General features: G+C 41.8%; 1 protein-coding gene across 5 annotated transcripts in view; it reads left to right on the plus strand.

Annotated features, from left to right (window-relative positions):
* Positions 1 to 16,978, plus strand: part of SLC4A4 (solute carrier family 4 member 4) — a 419,170-nt gene that overhangs the window by 153,172 nt on the left and 249,020 nt on the right. For all 5 annotated transcript variants that reach the window (XM_069091658.1, XM_069091663.1, XM_069091665.1 and 2 more), the window contains one exon: positions 15,457 to 15,592. In XM_069091658.1, the coding sequence (XP_068947759.1) occupies positions 15,457 to 15,592 (136 nt within the window). The remainder of the gene's footprint in view (positions 1 to 15,456; positions 15,593 to 16,978) is intronic.

Raw genomic sequence — 16,978 nt, forward strand, 5'->3', positions numbered from 1 at the left:
TTCTTTCTTTCTTTCTTTCTTTCTTTCTTTCTTTCTTTCTTTCTTTCGCTTTTTGGAGGACAACTGGAGTTAAGTGACTTGTCCAAAGTCACATGGCTGGTAATTGTGTCAAGTGTCTGAGGCCAAATTTGAACTCAGGTCCTCCTGATTCCAGGGCCGGTGCTCTATTCACTGCATCACCTAGCTGCCCCAGTAAGAATATTTTCTGCCAGGAGAATCCCTCATGGATAAGAAGCAAGGAAGGAAAGAAGGAAGGAAGGAAGGACGGACGGAAGGAAGGAAGGAAGGAAGGAAGGAAGGAAGGAAGGAAGGAAGGAAGGAAGGAAGGAAAGAAGGAAATAAGTACCTATTAATCATCTACTATGTGTTAGGCACTGTGCTGATTGCTTTACAAATATTTCATTTGGTCCTCATAACACTTCTGGGAGATAGACCTGTTATTATCCCCATTTTACAGTTGAGGGAACTGAGGCAGACAAAAATCCAGGGATTTCCCCAGGCAGGATCAGGTAGCTAGTATGTGTGTAAGGCTCGATTTGAATTCGGGTCTTCCTGACTCTGGGCCCAACACTCTATCCCCTGTGCCATCTATCTGTCTCTAATGCTGTCTAATTGATTGTCTTGGCATGGCATTTGTTCTGATATTGGAGTTGTAAATTTGGCAGTTTTATATAGGAGGCAGGTATAGGATGTGTGGGAGTAAGTCTGTATGGTTTATTTTGAGAATCTTAAAGTTTTTTTTTTTTAATGTTGATGGGAATCGAGTCTGACATTAGCAACCTCAAGGTATAAATTATACTGATAATTGGTCCAAGTGGAACTTGGAGAAAATGCTGACGTGTTCCCTGCTAGCAGAATGATTCATCATCCATTCCTTACCGTGGGTAGCTCTATCAGAACAAAAATAAATGGATTGGGAAATGGGAGATTAAAAGCAAATGCAGATGATGGCTGGGCCACTTAGAGATCAGGGGATTTATTGGTTTTATAGAAGAAGGTGGCTGTCTGGCAGTTGCTTTTCCCTTTCTGAATGATGCTTCATTTTCTCCCTTGTCCAGCAAGGAATTGTTCCCTGTCACCCTTATGAACCAATTCCTGTGAGACAGTTACTTGATTTTCCCTCTTAAATGTGTATGGTTGCCCAGCCAATTGTTTTATGGATATGGCAGGCTAATCTCAGAATGATTAAGAACCAGGGTAAGTCCTTTCAGATTGACCAGAGCAGGATTCCTTCTACAGCATTGCAACTTGGTCAATTTGTTGTTCAGGTTTTGTCCAACTTCATGACCCCATTTGGGGTTTTCTTGGCAAAGATACTGGGTTGGTTTGTCTTTTTTTTTCTCCAAATTGTTTTACAGATGAAGAATTGAGGCTAACAGGGTTAAATGACTTGCCCAGGGTCACACAGCTAGCCAGTTCTAAGGCCAAATTTAAACTCAAGTCTTCCTGACTCCAGACCCAACTCTCTGTCCCCTGTACCACCTAGCTATCTTTAATGCCATCTGATTAGTGCATTAACGTGACCGTTGTCCGGATATTGGAGCTCTATCCACTGAGCCATCTAGCTACCCTACTAGGTCAGTTAGGTGGCACCTCCAGGAAGCACAGGTTAATTTTGATATCAGTTATAGCTGGACTCTCCTTAGCTGAGGTCTTAGAAATGGTGCTGGGGACAGGTAGGTGGCCCAGTGAATAGAACACTGGCCCTGGAGTCAGGGGGACTCCCATCTCAGACACTTAACACTTGCCTGCCATGTGATCTTGGGCATGCCACTTAACCCCAGTTGCCCTGCCTTCCCCTCTCCAAACAAAAAGAAAGCAAAGAAAAGAAGTGGTGCCAAATTCTTGGCTCTGACTCTTACTAACTACACAATCATGGGCAAGGAGCTTAACTTCCTGGTGTCTCAGTTTTCTCATCTGTAAAATGGGGATGACAATAACAATAATAGTGAACCTACCTGCCTCATGGGATGGTAATGAGAGTATCACTGTGAAAACCTCACAAAGCGGTATCAGTCTGAGCGATTATTATCAGGGCTCCAAGAGGTCAGGATTTCGAGCCAGCTACTGAATGCATTAGGTCAAACTCTTTGGAGTGATTGCGACTCTCACTGAAGAGATGCCATCTATGGCTTGCTGCAACCAGCACAGTGTCTTTCACAAACAGGAAGTTGGGATCTAGAGGAAATCCCTTCTCAATTTGCACTTTTCACTGGATATTAATGACAAAAATGATCCATACTTATGGTGAATTTATGTCTCTGTTTTATGTATGATGTAATAGTAATAATCAGAATGCTGTAGAACAAAGTTATCTCTGTTGTTGTGATTTTTTTAAGGTATCATAAATGATTTTTTTTGGACAAGGCAGTTGTGACTTGTCCAGGGTCACAAAGCTAGTAAGTGTCTGGTGTTTGAGGCTGGATTTGAACTCACGTTCTCCTGACTCCAGGGTTACTGCTCTATCCATTGTGCTACCTAGCTGCCCCAATTTATTATTTTGATTTACACATGGGAGGCTCCTTTTTGGAAGAGGGCCTTTTGAATCAGATTCTTTTAAAACTCTCAACTGGTATTTCCAGGCTGGTAGCTTCCCTATTCATCAATCCCCTTTGTTAGGAAAGGAAATCACTTTGAATTATTTCTCTAGATAAGATATTCAATCTTTTCAAAATCTGTGGCCCTTTGTGTATGCTGCCTGGCCTCAGAAAGGGGTCCCAGTTCTGGGCTCCAGTGGATTGGTTTCAGCCCTGGTGGTGCTTGACCCCAAAGAAGGAATTTAGGTTCATCTGTACTGTCTGGTTCATTATATCTCCACCCTGGGGTACGAGGGAAAACTTCTTCATGGCTAGTTGTAGTTCATGCCCCAGAAGGATGAACAAGGTTCCTTCTAGAAAGGTACCCACTATGCAGAGTAGATCAGGAATAAGACAGCTACTTCTTTCTTTTTTCATCAAAGAAATTATTAAAATGTTAAAAAAACCCTCATAATCATGATACTGATTGATGCTTAAAATATGAAACAATAATTTATAACTCCAATAATAATAATATCTCGGGGGACAAATACTTCATTCCTTCAGCCCTTCAAATGTGAAGTGTTTTGTGAGATTGCTAAATAGGCTTTGCACCTTTACCTCAACACTAAAATGCAAAAGCTATTCATTCATGGTTCATATTTCTTCCTCCACAGTGGTCTTTATTCCATCTAAAAAGTTCTTGCAGAGATTGCTTCTTGCTGGGCAAACAGCACCTGAACTCAGAAAAATCTAGAATTTCTGAATCATAACATCTTTGATCAGTCTAGACATGTCTATATCCAGATTTCTATTTGGTTCTCAGGGAAAGAAACAGAGAAAAGAGGAAACCAGGCCCTTGAGAGTCCTCACACATTTGAGCAGCTACCTTAGCTGCTAGGGGGGAGGGCAGAAGAAATTTTCCCAATTCTACTGCCATAAGAAATCCAAGGAAAAGCTGTTGGAGTCTTACGTCTCAGAATAGAATGAACTAAGAAGAAAGAATATTTGGATTTTCCTATCCATATAATCTGTCATTCCTCCTCCTCCTCCTCCTCCTCTTTCTCTTCCTCTTCCTCCTCCTTCTTCTCCTTCTCTTTCTTCTTCTTCTTCTTCTTTTTCTTCTTCTTCTCCCTATTCTCCTCCTCTTCCTCCCTTATCCTCTTCTTCCTCCTCCTTCTCTCTTTTTTTAAACACAAAGCACAGAAGACAATCAATGCTAGGTCCTGAGACTGAATGGAAAAAATAAAACTTACCAAATGAGTTTCTCAGATATCTAGGTACCTGCCCTATTTTATGAAGACAGTTAAAGTCCTTTAAATTCTAGTGTCTCAGTTGGTTTCTAGGGTTATTCTTTTGGATGTAGATGGGCATCATCTCTTCTTAATTTGAGGACAGAGTGCAGAGTCAGTAATAATGAGTAGTGCAAATGGTTTCCCAGTAACGGTGTTCTAGAATCTTGTAGGCTTTATTTAGCTTGTAGAAGAATCATAGAATACTTCTTGATGATTGATCAGGGAGCATTGTGGAAGAAAGCAAATATGCTTAAAGAGCATGGAGTTTCTGATTTCATACCTATATTATGTAGGCTAAAACTATTGCCAAAAACCCTTTCAAAGCTCTGTGCAGGTCTGTGAGTAGATTAGAAGAATAAGGGGTAGTTATGTTTAAGGATGGAGTTTGACCTGTGTCTGGTTTTTGTTTGTTTGTTAAAAATTCTAAGTGTTGGGGCAGCTAGGTGGCGCAGTGAGTAAAGCGCTGGCCCTGGAGTCAGGAAGACTTGAGTTCGGCTCCGGCCTCAGACACTTAACACCCACACACAAAAAACTAGCTGTGTATCCTTGGGCAAGTTACTTAACCCCAGTTGCCCTCCAAAAGGCAAAAAAAAAAAATTCTAAGTGTTCATCTCATCAGTGCTCATAATGTCTTAGTGAAGTGGGTCTTCAAGAAGTTCTGTTTTCTTCATTTTAGAAATGTTGAAAGAAGGTACAAAATGGTGAATGATTTGCTCAGTATGCTCCACAAAGACTTATATTGTCCAGCTGCCAATTTCCTTTGCTTCTTGTTATCTGTAGGGGAAATGGTTGTGTTTCCAAGTATCAGAGCTGGATGGGTAAGTGGATAGGTAGGTAGCTAGGTAGGTAGGTAGGTAGCTAGATAGCTAGATAGATAGATAGGTGGATAAATGTGTAGAAAAGTGGATCGATGGATGCTATGTATGAATAGATAGATGAAAGATGGATAAGTAGGTAGATAGATAGATGAATGGATGATTGCATGGGTAGATAAAGCATTTATTAAGCACTTACTATGCCAGGCACTGAGCTAAGCTCTGGGGATGCAATATAAGTACAAGAAAGACAGTATGTATCTCAAGGAACTTCTGTTCTAATGGGGGGGGGTTGAGGAAGATGATACAAAAAGAACTAAAAGAGAGTGGGGAAATGCACAGCATCATGGCATGGAGATGATTAGAAAGTGGCACGGAGGCTTGGTTCCAGGCAAGATTAGGTTAAAGTTCACTTTCAGAGCCATACTTCTCAGGGATCAGAGTTCAAGGTTTCCATGGAGGAGATGTCTAGAGTGCAGGGGGCATGTTACAGAAATGGTTAGTCATCTGAATGTGCTCCCAACTGTTCGTGTTATGGATGCTATTGAGTTGGGTATTGCTGTCATACTTTAAGAGGAATCATTATAACTGACAGATTTTCTTGAGTGGGAGCTTATTAGTACATGGAAAGTTAAGTAGTATCATGCCTTAATGAGTGCTGTTAAATGGTTTTATTGTCTTGACTAACTTGAAAAAAATTAATTGCCTGATTTATCTGTTCAGAGAATATGGCAATAATTATCTCTATTAAGAGAATATAGTCATTATGTGACATAAGTAAACATAACTTAGCAGCTGGCAAAGGGTTTCTATGACCTTTATGCATCCTTTCTAAATTCTATTTCTATGAAAAATCATGATATTGTAATTAATATAGTAATGCTGATGACACATAGACAGGAATTATCTATCTATCTATCTATCTATCTATCTATCTATCTATCTATCTATCTATCTATCTATCTATGCAGCACTATAGATTTACAACAAGAAGGGGTCACAGAGGCTATTGAATCCAAACCCCTCATTTTGCAGATGAGGAATCTGAGGTTCAGAGAGGTTAAATAACTTACCTAGGGTCACACAGCTAGTAAATGATAGTGCACAGATTTGAATCCAGATCTGACTCCAGAGATAATGCTTTTTCCACTAATATGCTTCCTTTAGTAGAGATGCTGTCTCTCTCACACACACACTCGTATATATATATATATATATATGTATATATATATTTGTGAATATGTATAGTCTGTGTATATGTATGTATACATCAATTTTATATATTTATATAATGGATACATATACTATAGATAGATTATATATTGAACACACACATATTATATATACATTTATTGGATGTATAGATATGTAGATATAGATAGATTATAGATAGTGCATATATGTATGAGATATATTTTCTATTTATCTATATCTACAGAATCTTTAACTTTAATGTATAAAAAGTTGAAAAAGAATGTTTCTATTTTCATTTATTCTTGTATAGTCCATGAAGATAAGTTGTAATAGTTATAGGATTATAAATTTCAAGCTGGAAAGGACCTTAAAGGCCAAGTCCAGCCCTTACATTTTACAGATGTGGAAATTGAGGTATAGAGAGGTTAAGTCGAGTCAAGAAGTATTTATAAAGAGTTCACTATATGCCGGGGACTATGATGATTTCTGGGGTGAAAAAAAGGGCCAAAATATTATTCTTGCTTTCAAGGAGAGATGACATTGGATTGCATTCCAATGGGAGAGACAACAGTGCCCCCAAAATATAGTGTAACTTTAAGCTATTTTAAAGCCATCTAAGATATTAAAGTTTCAAACTACACAGGGACTTTTGGGACACCTTCTACAATTAATTTTGTGCATAGCAAATGTGGATGGAAGGTATGGGGATAGGAGTTTAATTGGTGTGTGTACATATATACACATTATATATACAGTCATAAACACATATGTACACATACACATTCATATTATATTATATCATATCACATATCATATATCATATCTTATCTATAAATTATCACATATCATATCTTATCTATAAATTATCTACATATATAATTTGTCCTTTCTATTTTGTTTTGTTTTGCCAGTTTCCTAAAATGGTGGTCTAATGTTCTTAAATAGAAAATCTCCAGCCCCAGGAGCCCTCATTTGCCTGGCTTGCCTGTCATATGCATGTAAACATCCCTACCAGCTCCCAGGCTCCCACCAGGCAGGAATTGTTCATTATACTCATTATCTCTTATTGATGGGTAGCCTTCAGGGCAGCCACAGTTGGATGTTTCCTCCTTCAGAAACAAAAGGACACATTCACAAATGGATGTTAGCAATAATAAGCTAAACATGTCACCAGCCTCTTTTTAAACTATCACACGCATCTCTGTGTTCTCCCTCCTTGGAATTCCCTTTTGGTTTGTTTTGTACAGTTCAGCATGTCCTGCCTTTGGACGCTGAAGCGTTGCTTACCTCCGGTGTTTTTCTTCCACTTTTTTGTAGGTTATTATCTTAGCTTCTCAATTAGACTGCATTTTCTTTGAGGGAAGGAATCATGTTCTGTGGTTCTTTGCATCATTGTAGGTGACCACAATGCTAGCTAAGCCAATTGTCTTGAGCATGGTGGGTACTTAGTGTGGATTCATTGACTAGTCCACAAACATTTGTCAAGTGCTTTCTTTCTGTGTGTGAAGCACTGTGTTAAGCAGTGGAGACCCCAAGAAAGGCAAAGACATGTTCACATGTGAGACTACAGCCCAAAGAGCTCTCATTCTAATGAGTGAGACAACCTACCCAAAAAAAAGAGAAATATACCCATATGAGCAGTGCAAATGAGAGCTGATCTCAGCAGGAATGCACCGAACAAAGCCCCAAATAGGACAGAGTTGTGTCTAGCATGTCACCTAAGGAATGTCATTTTGATGTATTCTCAAAGAAATTAATCTAATAAACAATAAGTATTGTCGATTTTTAGTGTTCTATTTGCAAAGGTCAGAAGGCACCCTTCTTAGGGGGTCTTGCAGAATATCTCTCTTAAAATCTGACATACATTTAAGATACAAATTTCCACTTTGGAGGGATTAGTCAACAAGCAATTATTAAGCACTTACTGTTTGATGGGGGTGGGGTTAAACTCTTTGTAGAAACTTCTTCATAGTTATGCTTTTATATACCAATGTTCATTTGACACTGATGCATTCATTCCCAAAGGATAGAATGCCTACTATGTGCATAATTTTACACAAAGGACTTATGGGGAACCCTAAATCATCCCACTGGGACCTCCCAACCAATCAGGGAAGTCGGGGTGTACAAGAGTTGAGTAACAATTAGTGGAAGGACATGATTAAGGACAAAATAAGTGGTACAAATAGGAGTTGCTATAAGGTTCCAGAGAAAGGAAAGCTGACAAATAGGCTGCAATGAGAAGGAGGAAGGAAAAGAACAAGCATTTATTAAGTGCCTATGATGCATCAGGTGCTTTACAAATATTATCTCTTGATCTTAACAACAATAGCTATTATTACTCCCATTTTCCATTTGAGGAAACTGAGGCAGACAGTGGTTAAGTGACTTGCCCAGGGTCACACAGCTAAGTGCCTGAAGCTGGATTTGAACTTGTCTTCCTGATTCTAGCTCCACTGTTTGATCCATTTCATCACCTGTCTGGTTGAGGGAAACCTTGGAGAAGAGGCATGGCTTGAGATGGATTGTTCAAGATTTGTAGAAGTTGGAGGAGATGGACTTTTCAGGAAGGCTTAGTGAGAATGCCTGGTTAAGTGAAGGATCCGTGCTGAAAGAGTAGACAGAGACAATGGGGAGTAGGGCAGGGGCCAATTATGTAGTGACCTGAATGAAAGGTTAGGAGGCTTATTTTATTAATCACTCAGTCACTCAATTAATTAATTAATTTTAGTTTTCAACATTCATTTCCACAAGATTTTGAGTTCCAAATTTTCTCCCCATTTCTCCCCTCCCCCCCCCCCCAGCCCAAGATACTAATTTTATTTTTTAAGCTTTTCCAAAGGGATCTTTTCTTCCCAGGTATAGCAAAAACAGAAGTACAAACATTTCCCTTAACACTCAGGGGATATACCCTCCTGGGACCTCTGCTATCTCAGTCCCTGGAAACAACTGGTATAAACCAGTTTCTCCATTGCAATCCTCCCAATCAAGGTTCCTTCTTAATGCCAAATGCCAACTCTGCCACTGCTAAACTCGGCCAGGAAGGTGACTTAGGACTTTACTCCTCACTCTCTGGTTTCTGGCAAATCCTGGCATGGAATCCAGCTGTTAGATTCCAATGGCTCACTCTCCTGACCTTTTAAAGGTAACAAAGTCATAAGTATCTCTAGTTTCCTTCACATAAAGCAGGAAAAATCAGAGGAGCAAAGAACAGAAGCCCCTGTTCCCCAGACTCCAAGCTGGAGGACGGGAAGGCTACACTTTATCCTGTAGGTCATGGAGAACCACTGGGCTGTCTTGAGCTAAGGAATGGTACCATGAAATCGTTGTCTTAAGAAGATTGCCCTGGGAGTGGTGAATGGCTTTGAGGCCAGTTATGAGGCTGCTATGGTGATCCAAGCTTGTGGAAGGAGGGTCTGGGCTAGAGTGGTGACGAAAAGGAAGGGAAGGATGAATGAGACGCCTTGAAAGAAGAATGGATAAGGAATACTACCTGGCCATCCGATAAGAGGGGGGAATGAAAAAATAGAGTCCAAGGTGACTCTGGGACTTTGGGCTTGGGCAGCAGGGATGTAATGAATGATCTGTTTAGAATCTCCAAAATGATCATTGTTAGCCAAACCGTCCTACAGGCTAGTCAGACTGTCACTAGATGTAAAATCCCAAGTGCTATCCCCTGGAGGAAGCATATTCTCATCCCTTTAGTTGCTAATGTTTCCTCTGCTCCCCCTTTTTCTTGTATTTAGTATGTATGTGTTTGCATAGACATAGAAGCTTTAATAGTTTGACACTGCACTAAGACTTTTGGGACATCCTGTAATACAACAGCTAGCAGTTTTAGAGTGTTTTAAGGTTTGCAAAGTGCTTTGTCTCACCTTATCCTCAAAACAAACTTGGACAATAGGTGCTCTCTCTATCCTCATTTTACAGATTAGGAAAGTAAGGCAGATGAAGGTTAAGTCTCTTCTCCAGGCTTAGCAAGTATCTGAGGCAGGATTTGAACCAAGGGTGTGCTGAAGCCAGCTTGAACCTGCTTGAGGCAGCTCACTGTTAAATTATTCAGCGTGAGCATTTCGTACTTTGGAAATCTCTAGTGCTACAAGTCAGGGCTTCATGTGCTGCTTTGTTGGGAGAAAATATTCATAATGCAGATGAAGAGGGTTGGTTGTTAAACATTTACTATCATACCCCTGATTTGAACTCAGGTCTTGCTGACTTCAGGACTAGTGCTCTATCCACTGTGTCACCTAGCTGCCTCTCTGTGTACTTGTAGCTTGTCCACCCACCCCTCACCACCCACTCCCTGATAAACTATAAGCACTTGCAGACCAGGGACTGTTTAGATTTGGTCTTTGTCTTCCCAACCCCCAATCCAGGGCCTGGCACATAGTAGGGTTGAATTGAATTGAATTGTGTTCCATTGTTGATTCTTGATCATTGATTATCTATAGAAATCCCAATTAAAAAAAAAACCCAAACATAATCACCTTGTGATTCTCTGTTTTGTCCTTATCCTTACTAAACTCTTTTTGTCTCTAATTCAACAATGCACCCGTGAAATATAACTTGATTATTAGGTCTGCCCATCAGTTTGTTGTTGACTCCAAACTTGATGGTCTCAGGAGGCATTATCTGGGTCACTGATAATGACTTAGCCACATTTGGTCTACAGCTGACCCCTACAGCCCTTATGGCTGCATGAATCATACCAGGGGGTGTTAGTGAACCCAAGGACCACGGCAAGAGTATTACTGAATAATGACATTAAAAAGAGGCATTGACATTTGATTTGCCACTGTACCCTGAGGACCATGGGACTGTCTGACTTTTCTGCTGTGTCCCCTTTTAGCTTCAGTGCTTGCCACATAGCATTTAATAAAAACCTCATTCATTCATTCATTCACTCATTCATATGAAAAGTTGATAGGAGGAACTCTGATAAGGAAAGGTATCAGATGCTGGAAGGACCAGGAAAGCCTCCTGGAGTTAATGGTATTTGAGCTCAGTCTTGAAGGAAGGCAAGCAAAGGAAGACGCAGATGTGAGAAGGCAGAGTACTTGAGGCATGAGGCATTGCTTAGGCAAAGGTACAGAGGTGGGAGATGGAGTGTTGCATTGGAGGGTAGACATCCTGGGCAAAAATGTCTTTTGGCACAAGAGAAAGAACTCTGGATTTGAAAAAGTCCAGCTGCCAATCCCACCTACTACCTATGTGGCCTTAGGGTGGTCATTAAAGCTTAGCTGACCTGACTTTCCTCCTTGGTCAAAGGGACCGGCTAGTTCTGAAGGTTCCTCTGAGCTCAGAACCCTGTTCTGATCTATGAAAACTCCCATCAAATGTGTCTTACTTCTTGACTCTCCACACAAGATAGCATTCTCTCCTAGGATGACCCTCCAGCCAGATTTACAACCTCCAGTCTTCTTGATCTGTGTCTTGCCACTGGACCCAGATGGCTCTGGAGGAGAAAGTGAGGCTGGTGACCTTGCACAGCCCTCCCTCACATAAATCCAATTCACTTTCAAGTCATGGCATCATCTTCCTGATGTCATGGTCTTCTTCAAGAACGAAGGACAGATGGCAGCAACCCCTCAAGTGCTCTGTGGTCTGGACCACAATTCTCTCTTTCATTGCTGTGTGTGGGGAACAGGGCAGAATAAACAAGTTAAGCCTGATTGTAGCCATTACTTAGCTTTACTTTGCCAGGCTTCCTGTACTGATAAATGATGCTACATTAGCTGAACAGACTATGATTTTTATATAATTTCATAAATGGTTGCACAGTAAATACTGTATTCTCTTTCTATGGCATGCACATTGAATACAAATTAGCCTGTTATAGAGGGGAAGGTAATGGGTGTGGGTGGGCTGAGGGAGACCCGGGTTCTTGGATTGCTTCAGATGCTTTCCATAGGGAAGTCACTCACCTTCCATGAGGCTTAAGCAACAAGCCTAGCACTAATCTGCTAAGTCATAGCTGGGCCACCACCTGCGTCATGGAGGGAGTTCTGACAAGAGCCACAGATCCTTCCTGAGCCTTTGTGTAAAAGTAAAGCCAAGGCTTGTAATTTCCAGAGTTATCTTCACCCATGTTAAGACATGTGCATGTAAAAAAAATTGGACTCGATTTCATCAGTGAAGGGAATTTCCCATTGAGGTCTCTCTTTATCAGGGCATATTGGCTGTCCTTCTTAGAGAGTTCCTTGGGGACTCAGAGAGTTTGCATGCTGTTCCCAGTCTTAGAAAGCCTGCCCTTGTGTGCAGAGATGGGATTGGAACCCAGGTCTCCCTTTCTTTCTAACCACCACCCTGTACAGTCTTTAACATGGAGTTCAAATCCAGCTTCAGTTACTTACTGTGTGACCCTGGGCAAGTCACTCAACACTATTTGTCTCAATAAGTTGTTCAGTCATTTTGCAGTCACATCTGACTCTCTGTGATCCCATTTGGGGTTTTCTTGGCAAAGATACTGGAGTGGGTTGTCATTTCCTTCTCTAGCTCATTTTATAGATGAAGAACAGAGGCAGACAGGGTTAAGTGACTTGCCCAAGGTCATACAACTGTTAAGTATCCGAGGTCATATTTAAACTCAGGAAGATGAGTCTGGCACTCTGTGCACCATGGCACCCCCTATCTACCCTACTAAATGAGACTAGGAGTAAGAGTTAGCCAGGTGAGCCAAGGCAGGATATCAGCATAGAAGTCAAGGGATGAGGACACAGGCCCAGAAGGAGGGTGGCCAACACTGTCAAGACCTTCAAAGGTTCACAAAAGACCAAATCTGAGAGAGGGCTATTGGATTAGGAAATGAAGACTTCATTGGCGATTTCTGAGAGGGCAGTTTCATCCGAGTGGTCGAGATCCACAAAGGGGCTGAGGAGCATGCAGACAGTGAGGGCTTGGAGATAATTCCTGGTTATCAGTATTTTTAGAGGTTTAGCCATGAAATGAGAGCTGTAGGATGATATCTCAAGGGGATGATTAGTGAGGTCGAAAGAAATGTGTGGAGAGGGGAGAAAAGTTTGCACTTTCTGCCAGATTTCTGAAAATGCTGTCCTATGTTAAGAATCCTTGTTTGTGAATGTTGTGCACAGCAGTTGAAGTTTGTGACTGTCAGCCTCAGAACCATTAAAATGAGGGAGTGCATTTTAAATAGACAAAATATTTCATTTGTAAGAAGGTTCTGTTATCAGGATTTGGGATCCTGTCTGTCGTGGGCTAATTTCATGCCTTTTTTTTTTTTGCCTGCCAAACGCGACCTGGAAAGGAGAGTACCTGATAATATTTCTACATAAAAGTCCTAGGATATTGTATTTTTTCCCCCAGGACAACGGTGTCAAATTAAAAAAGAAACAGGTCTTTGCAGGTCACATACTGACTTAGAAAAACACGAATTAACATTATTTATGTTTAGTATATATTTATTTCATTAAACATTTCCCAATTACATTTTCATACTGCCCTGTGGAATGTTGCTGACTCCTCTGCCCTAGAAAAAGAAAGACATGTTAATATCCTAGGGTCAGAGATTACCAGGGACTTTAGAGGTTAAGTTATTTGCCCAGGGTCACACAACTAGTGAGTATCTGAGGCAGGATTCAAACCTAAGTCTTCCTGTGTTCTACCCATGACACCATGCTGCCTCGAGCATTCCATTCCAATTAGTTATGGTTTACTTTTGCTTTTTGCTTTTTTGGATTGGACTTGTAATTTCATCGGAGGAGGTACCTCCTGGTGAGGAAATATTCTTCTGTATTGGAATTTATCATCCTGGGACCACTGAGAAGTTACATGATTTATCCAGGATCATGCAGTCAGTATGGTATAGAGGTAATACTTGACACCACTGGATCAGGAGTCGGGAAGACCTAAATTAAAACTCAGCCTCTGACGCCTACTACATGTGTGACTCTGGGTAGGTCATTTAGACCAGTTTCCTCAGTTTCCTCATCTGTAAAATGGGGATAATAATACAACCTACCTCCCAGGATTTTTGTAAGATAATAATTCTAAAGCACTTACCATAGTGGCTGGTATATAATAAGCAATATATAAATATTAGCTATTATTATTATCTCCTTTAGGAGATAGATTAGGCTAGCTCACTTTATACTACTCCATACAGTCTGAAATTTCTTTTTAGGTTCTTTGGAGGCTCTAGGATGTTTTTCAACCACATGAACACTCCTTTCCCTAATACCTGTTGGAAAATCTCTTATCTTCACTTCTCCTCCCACATCATTCTTGCCCATGTCTTGCCATACATCCTCTTCAGCAGCAGTATCAAACTCGCTGGCAAAACTACCGAGTGTGGCCAGAACCCACCTAGAATGTAATTGGGAAATTTTTAACAAAATAAATAAAAATACAAAACAACACGGATGATGGGAATTTGTGGTTTTCTAAGTCAATATGCATCCCGCAGGCATCCATTTCTATTTGAATTTGACACCACTGTTCAAGACGATGGGTGTCTTCTGTTGTTCTAAGGCATTGGATTTTTCATTGGCTGGGTTTGTAAATTATAGGAACTTTCCTGTCCCGTGTCTGCAGACTGATCAGTGTATACAAACACACACAGACCCTAATATGTAGATACATAGATATGTAGGTGGGGAACCTAGCACCCCCTTAGCGTGATTTGTGTTCCACTGGTAGAGGCTAGAGACAGGTGGGGAACCTGTGGGCTCGAGGTCACATGGGGCCCTCTATGTCCTCACGTGAATCCAGTTGGATTCAGTCAAAGGGATGAACTTCAGGACCTAGAGGGCCACATGTGACCTTGAACCTGCAGGTTCCCCACCCCTGAGGCCATTCTGAACTCCTGCACATATCCCACTCAAGCATGTTTCTTAGTGTCCTTGGAGTCCAAATAACTCCTAAATCCCAGGACCTGACAAAAATTCCAGTTAGTTTTTCATTACACAATTTTCAGAAGAAGAGGTCAAAAGGAGCTGGTAGGGCATCCAATTATGGGTTTGAGCATGTTGGGAAATGAGTTTTCTTTGACTCAGGTGTACAATCTTTTACTTGGGCTTGTTTTCCAAGTGCACTGAGGCCTGACTAAACATTTTGGGGGCACTGGCTCCATGTAAAGAAGAGGCCGGAGTTCGTTAAATATTCCTTCACCGCCCTCGCAGTTGGCCAGTTACAAGTGGCCTTGAGCCAGTTGGAGGGCCCATTCCAGGCAGCAGACAGAAGTGTGGTGGTGGGGGACTAATCATTAGGATGTCGCCTTGTCCCCTCCCACCACCGAATGAAGAAGTGATTGGCTCGGCTGGGCTTTTTATCAAACAATTAAGAAAAACTCATGAGAAGGGAGGAAGGGGAGGCTGCCTTCAACTGTGAGGCTAAAGGTCCTTCCGAACTTTTTGCAGACCAAACTGAAGTTGGGATCTGGCTTTCGGGAGAGAGCTCCAGCTAAGCTAGAATTTGTATGGTTTCAGCTTTAAAGCGGTAAAGAGTAGAGAAGCAAGCAAGAAGGAAAGTAAGGGAAGAAGAGAAGGGGGAAGATGGCCAAGGAAGACCCCAAAGGGAAGCTCAGCAGCTTGGCAGAAAAAAGAAGATCTCGCAGCCATAGCTCCCTGGTCCTGCAGGTTATCCCGCCAGTCTTTAACCGTAGTATTTTTACCTCTGCAGTCTCCCCTGCGGCAGAACGTATCCGCTTCATCCTGGGGGAGGACGATGACAGCCCGGCGCCCCCCCAGCTCTTTACCGAATTGGATGAGCTCCTGGCGGTGGATGGGCAGGAGATGGAGTGGAAGGAGACAGCCAGGTGAGGACTTGGTCCGGGAGGCCCAAGGGGAGACAGAGTGGTGTGTGATCACAGAGGTGGGGCCCTGGCAGGCTCTCTCTAGCCCTGGGGTTTGGGACAGCACACTGTGGGGTAGGCACAAAGTAGAGGAAGGCATCTCTTCTCAGTTTTACATTCTCCTTCAGATTTTCCTTTCTTATGGATGTGGAATGTATTTGCTGTTTTAATTATGGTTACTTTTATCCCTGAGACTGTAATTGTTTGGGGAGGCACATAATCTTAGCTGTTTAAATAAATAGAAAGCATCTTATTTTCCTTTAATGGGGAGCAGTATGGGATAGTGGGTAGAGAGCTGACCTAGGAGCCAGGAAAATCTAGATTTTGGCCCCTTGATTCCTGACACATACACTGGCTCTGTGACCCTTGGCAAATTACTTAATCTCTCTATGCTCTAGGCAATTCTCTAAGATTACATGTTTCAGAGAGGGGGTGCGATCTGCATTGATAGAGGGAGCTTCTTCATTCAGGAGTTCCGGTGAAATCGCAGGTCCAGTCCCAAGCCCCATGTTATTTAATAGGAAAGAACTCAGAAAAACTTCCAGATCACTCCATGAGGGTTTTCCTCACTCATTGCCTTCACTTAAAATGACATCCTAGGAAATCTTCCTTTACTTTCAGCCTGTCTCCCTTTGTCTTAGGATGGATCTCTGAAAGTGAGTATTTCCCAGGATGTGTTTTCCATTACATGGACAATCACAGCCAGCATTTCAGAGCACTTCAAAGTTTGCAAAGCACTGGACAGACATCTCATCCTGTAGTTACGACTGCCCTAAGAAGTAGGTGCTGTCATGGTTGTTCAATTGTTTCAGCCATGCCCAAACTCTTCGTGACCCCATTTGGGGTTTTCCCAGCAAAGATCTTGGAATGGTTTGCCATTCCCTTCTCCAGCTCATTTTACAGATGACGAAACAGAGGCAGACAGGGTTAAGTGACCTGCCCAGGGTCACACAGTTAGTAAATATCCGAGACTGAATTTGAACTGATGGGATAAATTTTCCTGACTCCAGGCTCGACGCTTTGTGGTCCCACCTAGCTGCCTGGGTGCTATTGTTAATCATCCCCATTTTACAGATCAGGAAATTGTCAAGTGACTTGCCCAGGGTCACAGAGCTTTGAAGTGTATGAGACAGGATTCACACTCAGGATTCACTTCCTTACTCCAAGCTGGCCCTCTGTGCACTGTGCCATGTAACTGCCAGTGTCAGTATTGAGCTTGTCTTCATCTGGGAAGAGTGGTAGTCCCGTCAGGCCAGAGGGCTTTACACAAGTTTGTCTATTGGCAGGGCTTATGTCAGCCATCTCCTCTGTATTCATCTTCTCAGCCCAATTTCTTGTTCTTTCTGCAAT

Source organism: Petaurus breviceps, unplaced genomic scaffold (genome assembly GCF_028583685.1).
Source record: "Petaurus breviceps papuanus isolate PSGF00001 unplaced genomic scaffold, PetGlider_PUasm1.0 126, whole genome shotgun sequence".
In the NCBI taxonomy this organism is placed as follows: domain Eukaryota; kingdom Metazoa; phylum Chordata; class Mammalia; order Diprotodontia; family Petauridae; genus Petaurus; species Petaurus breviceps.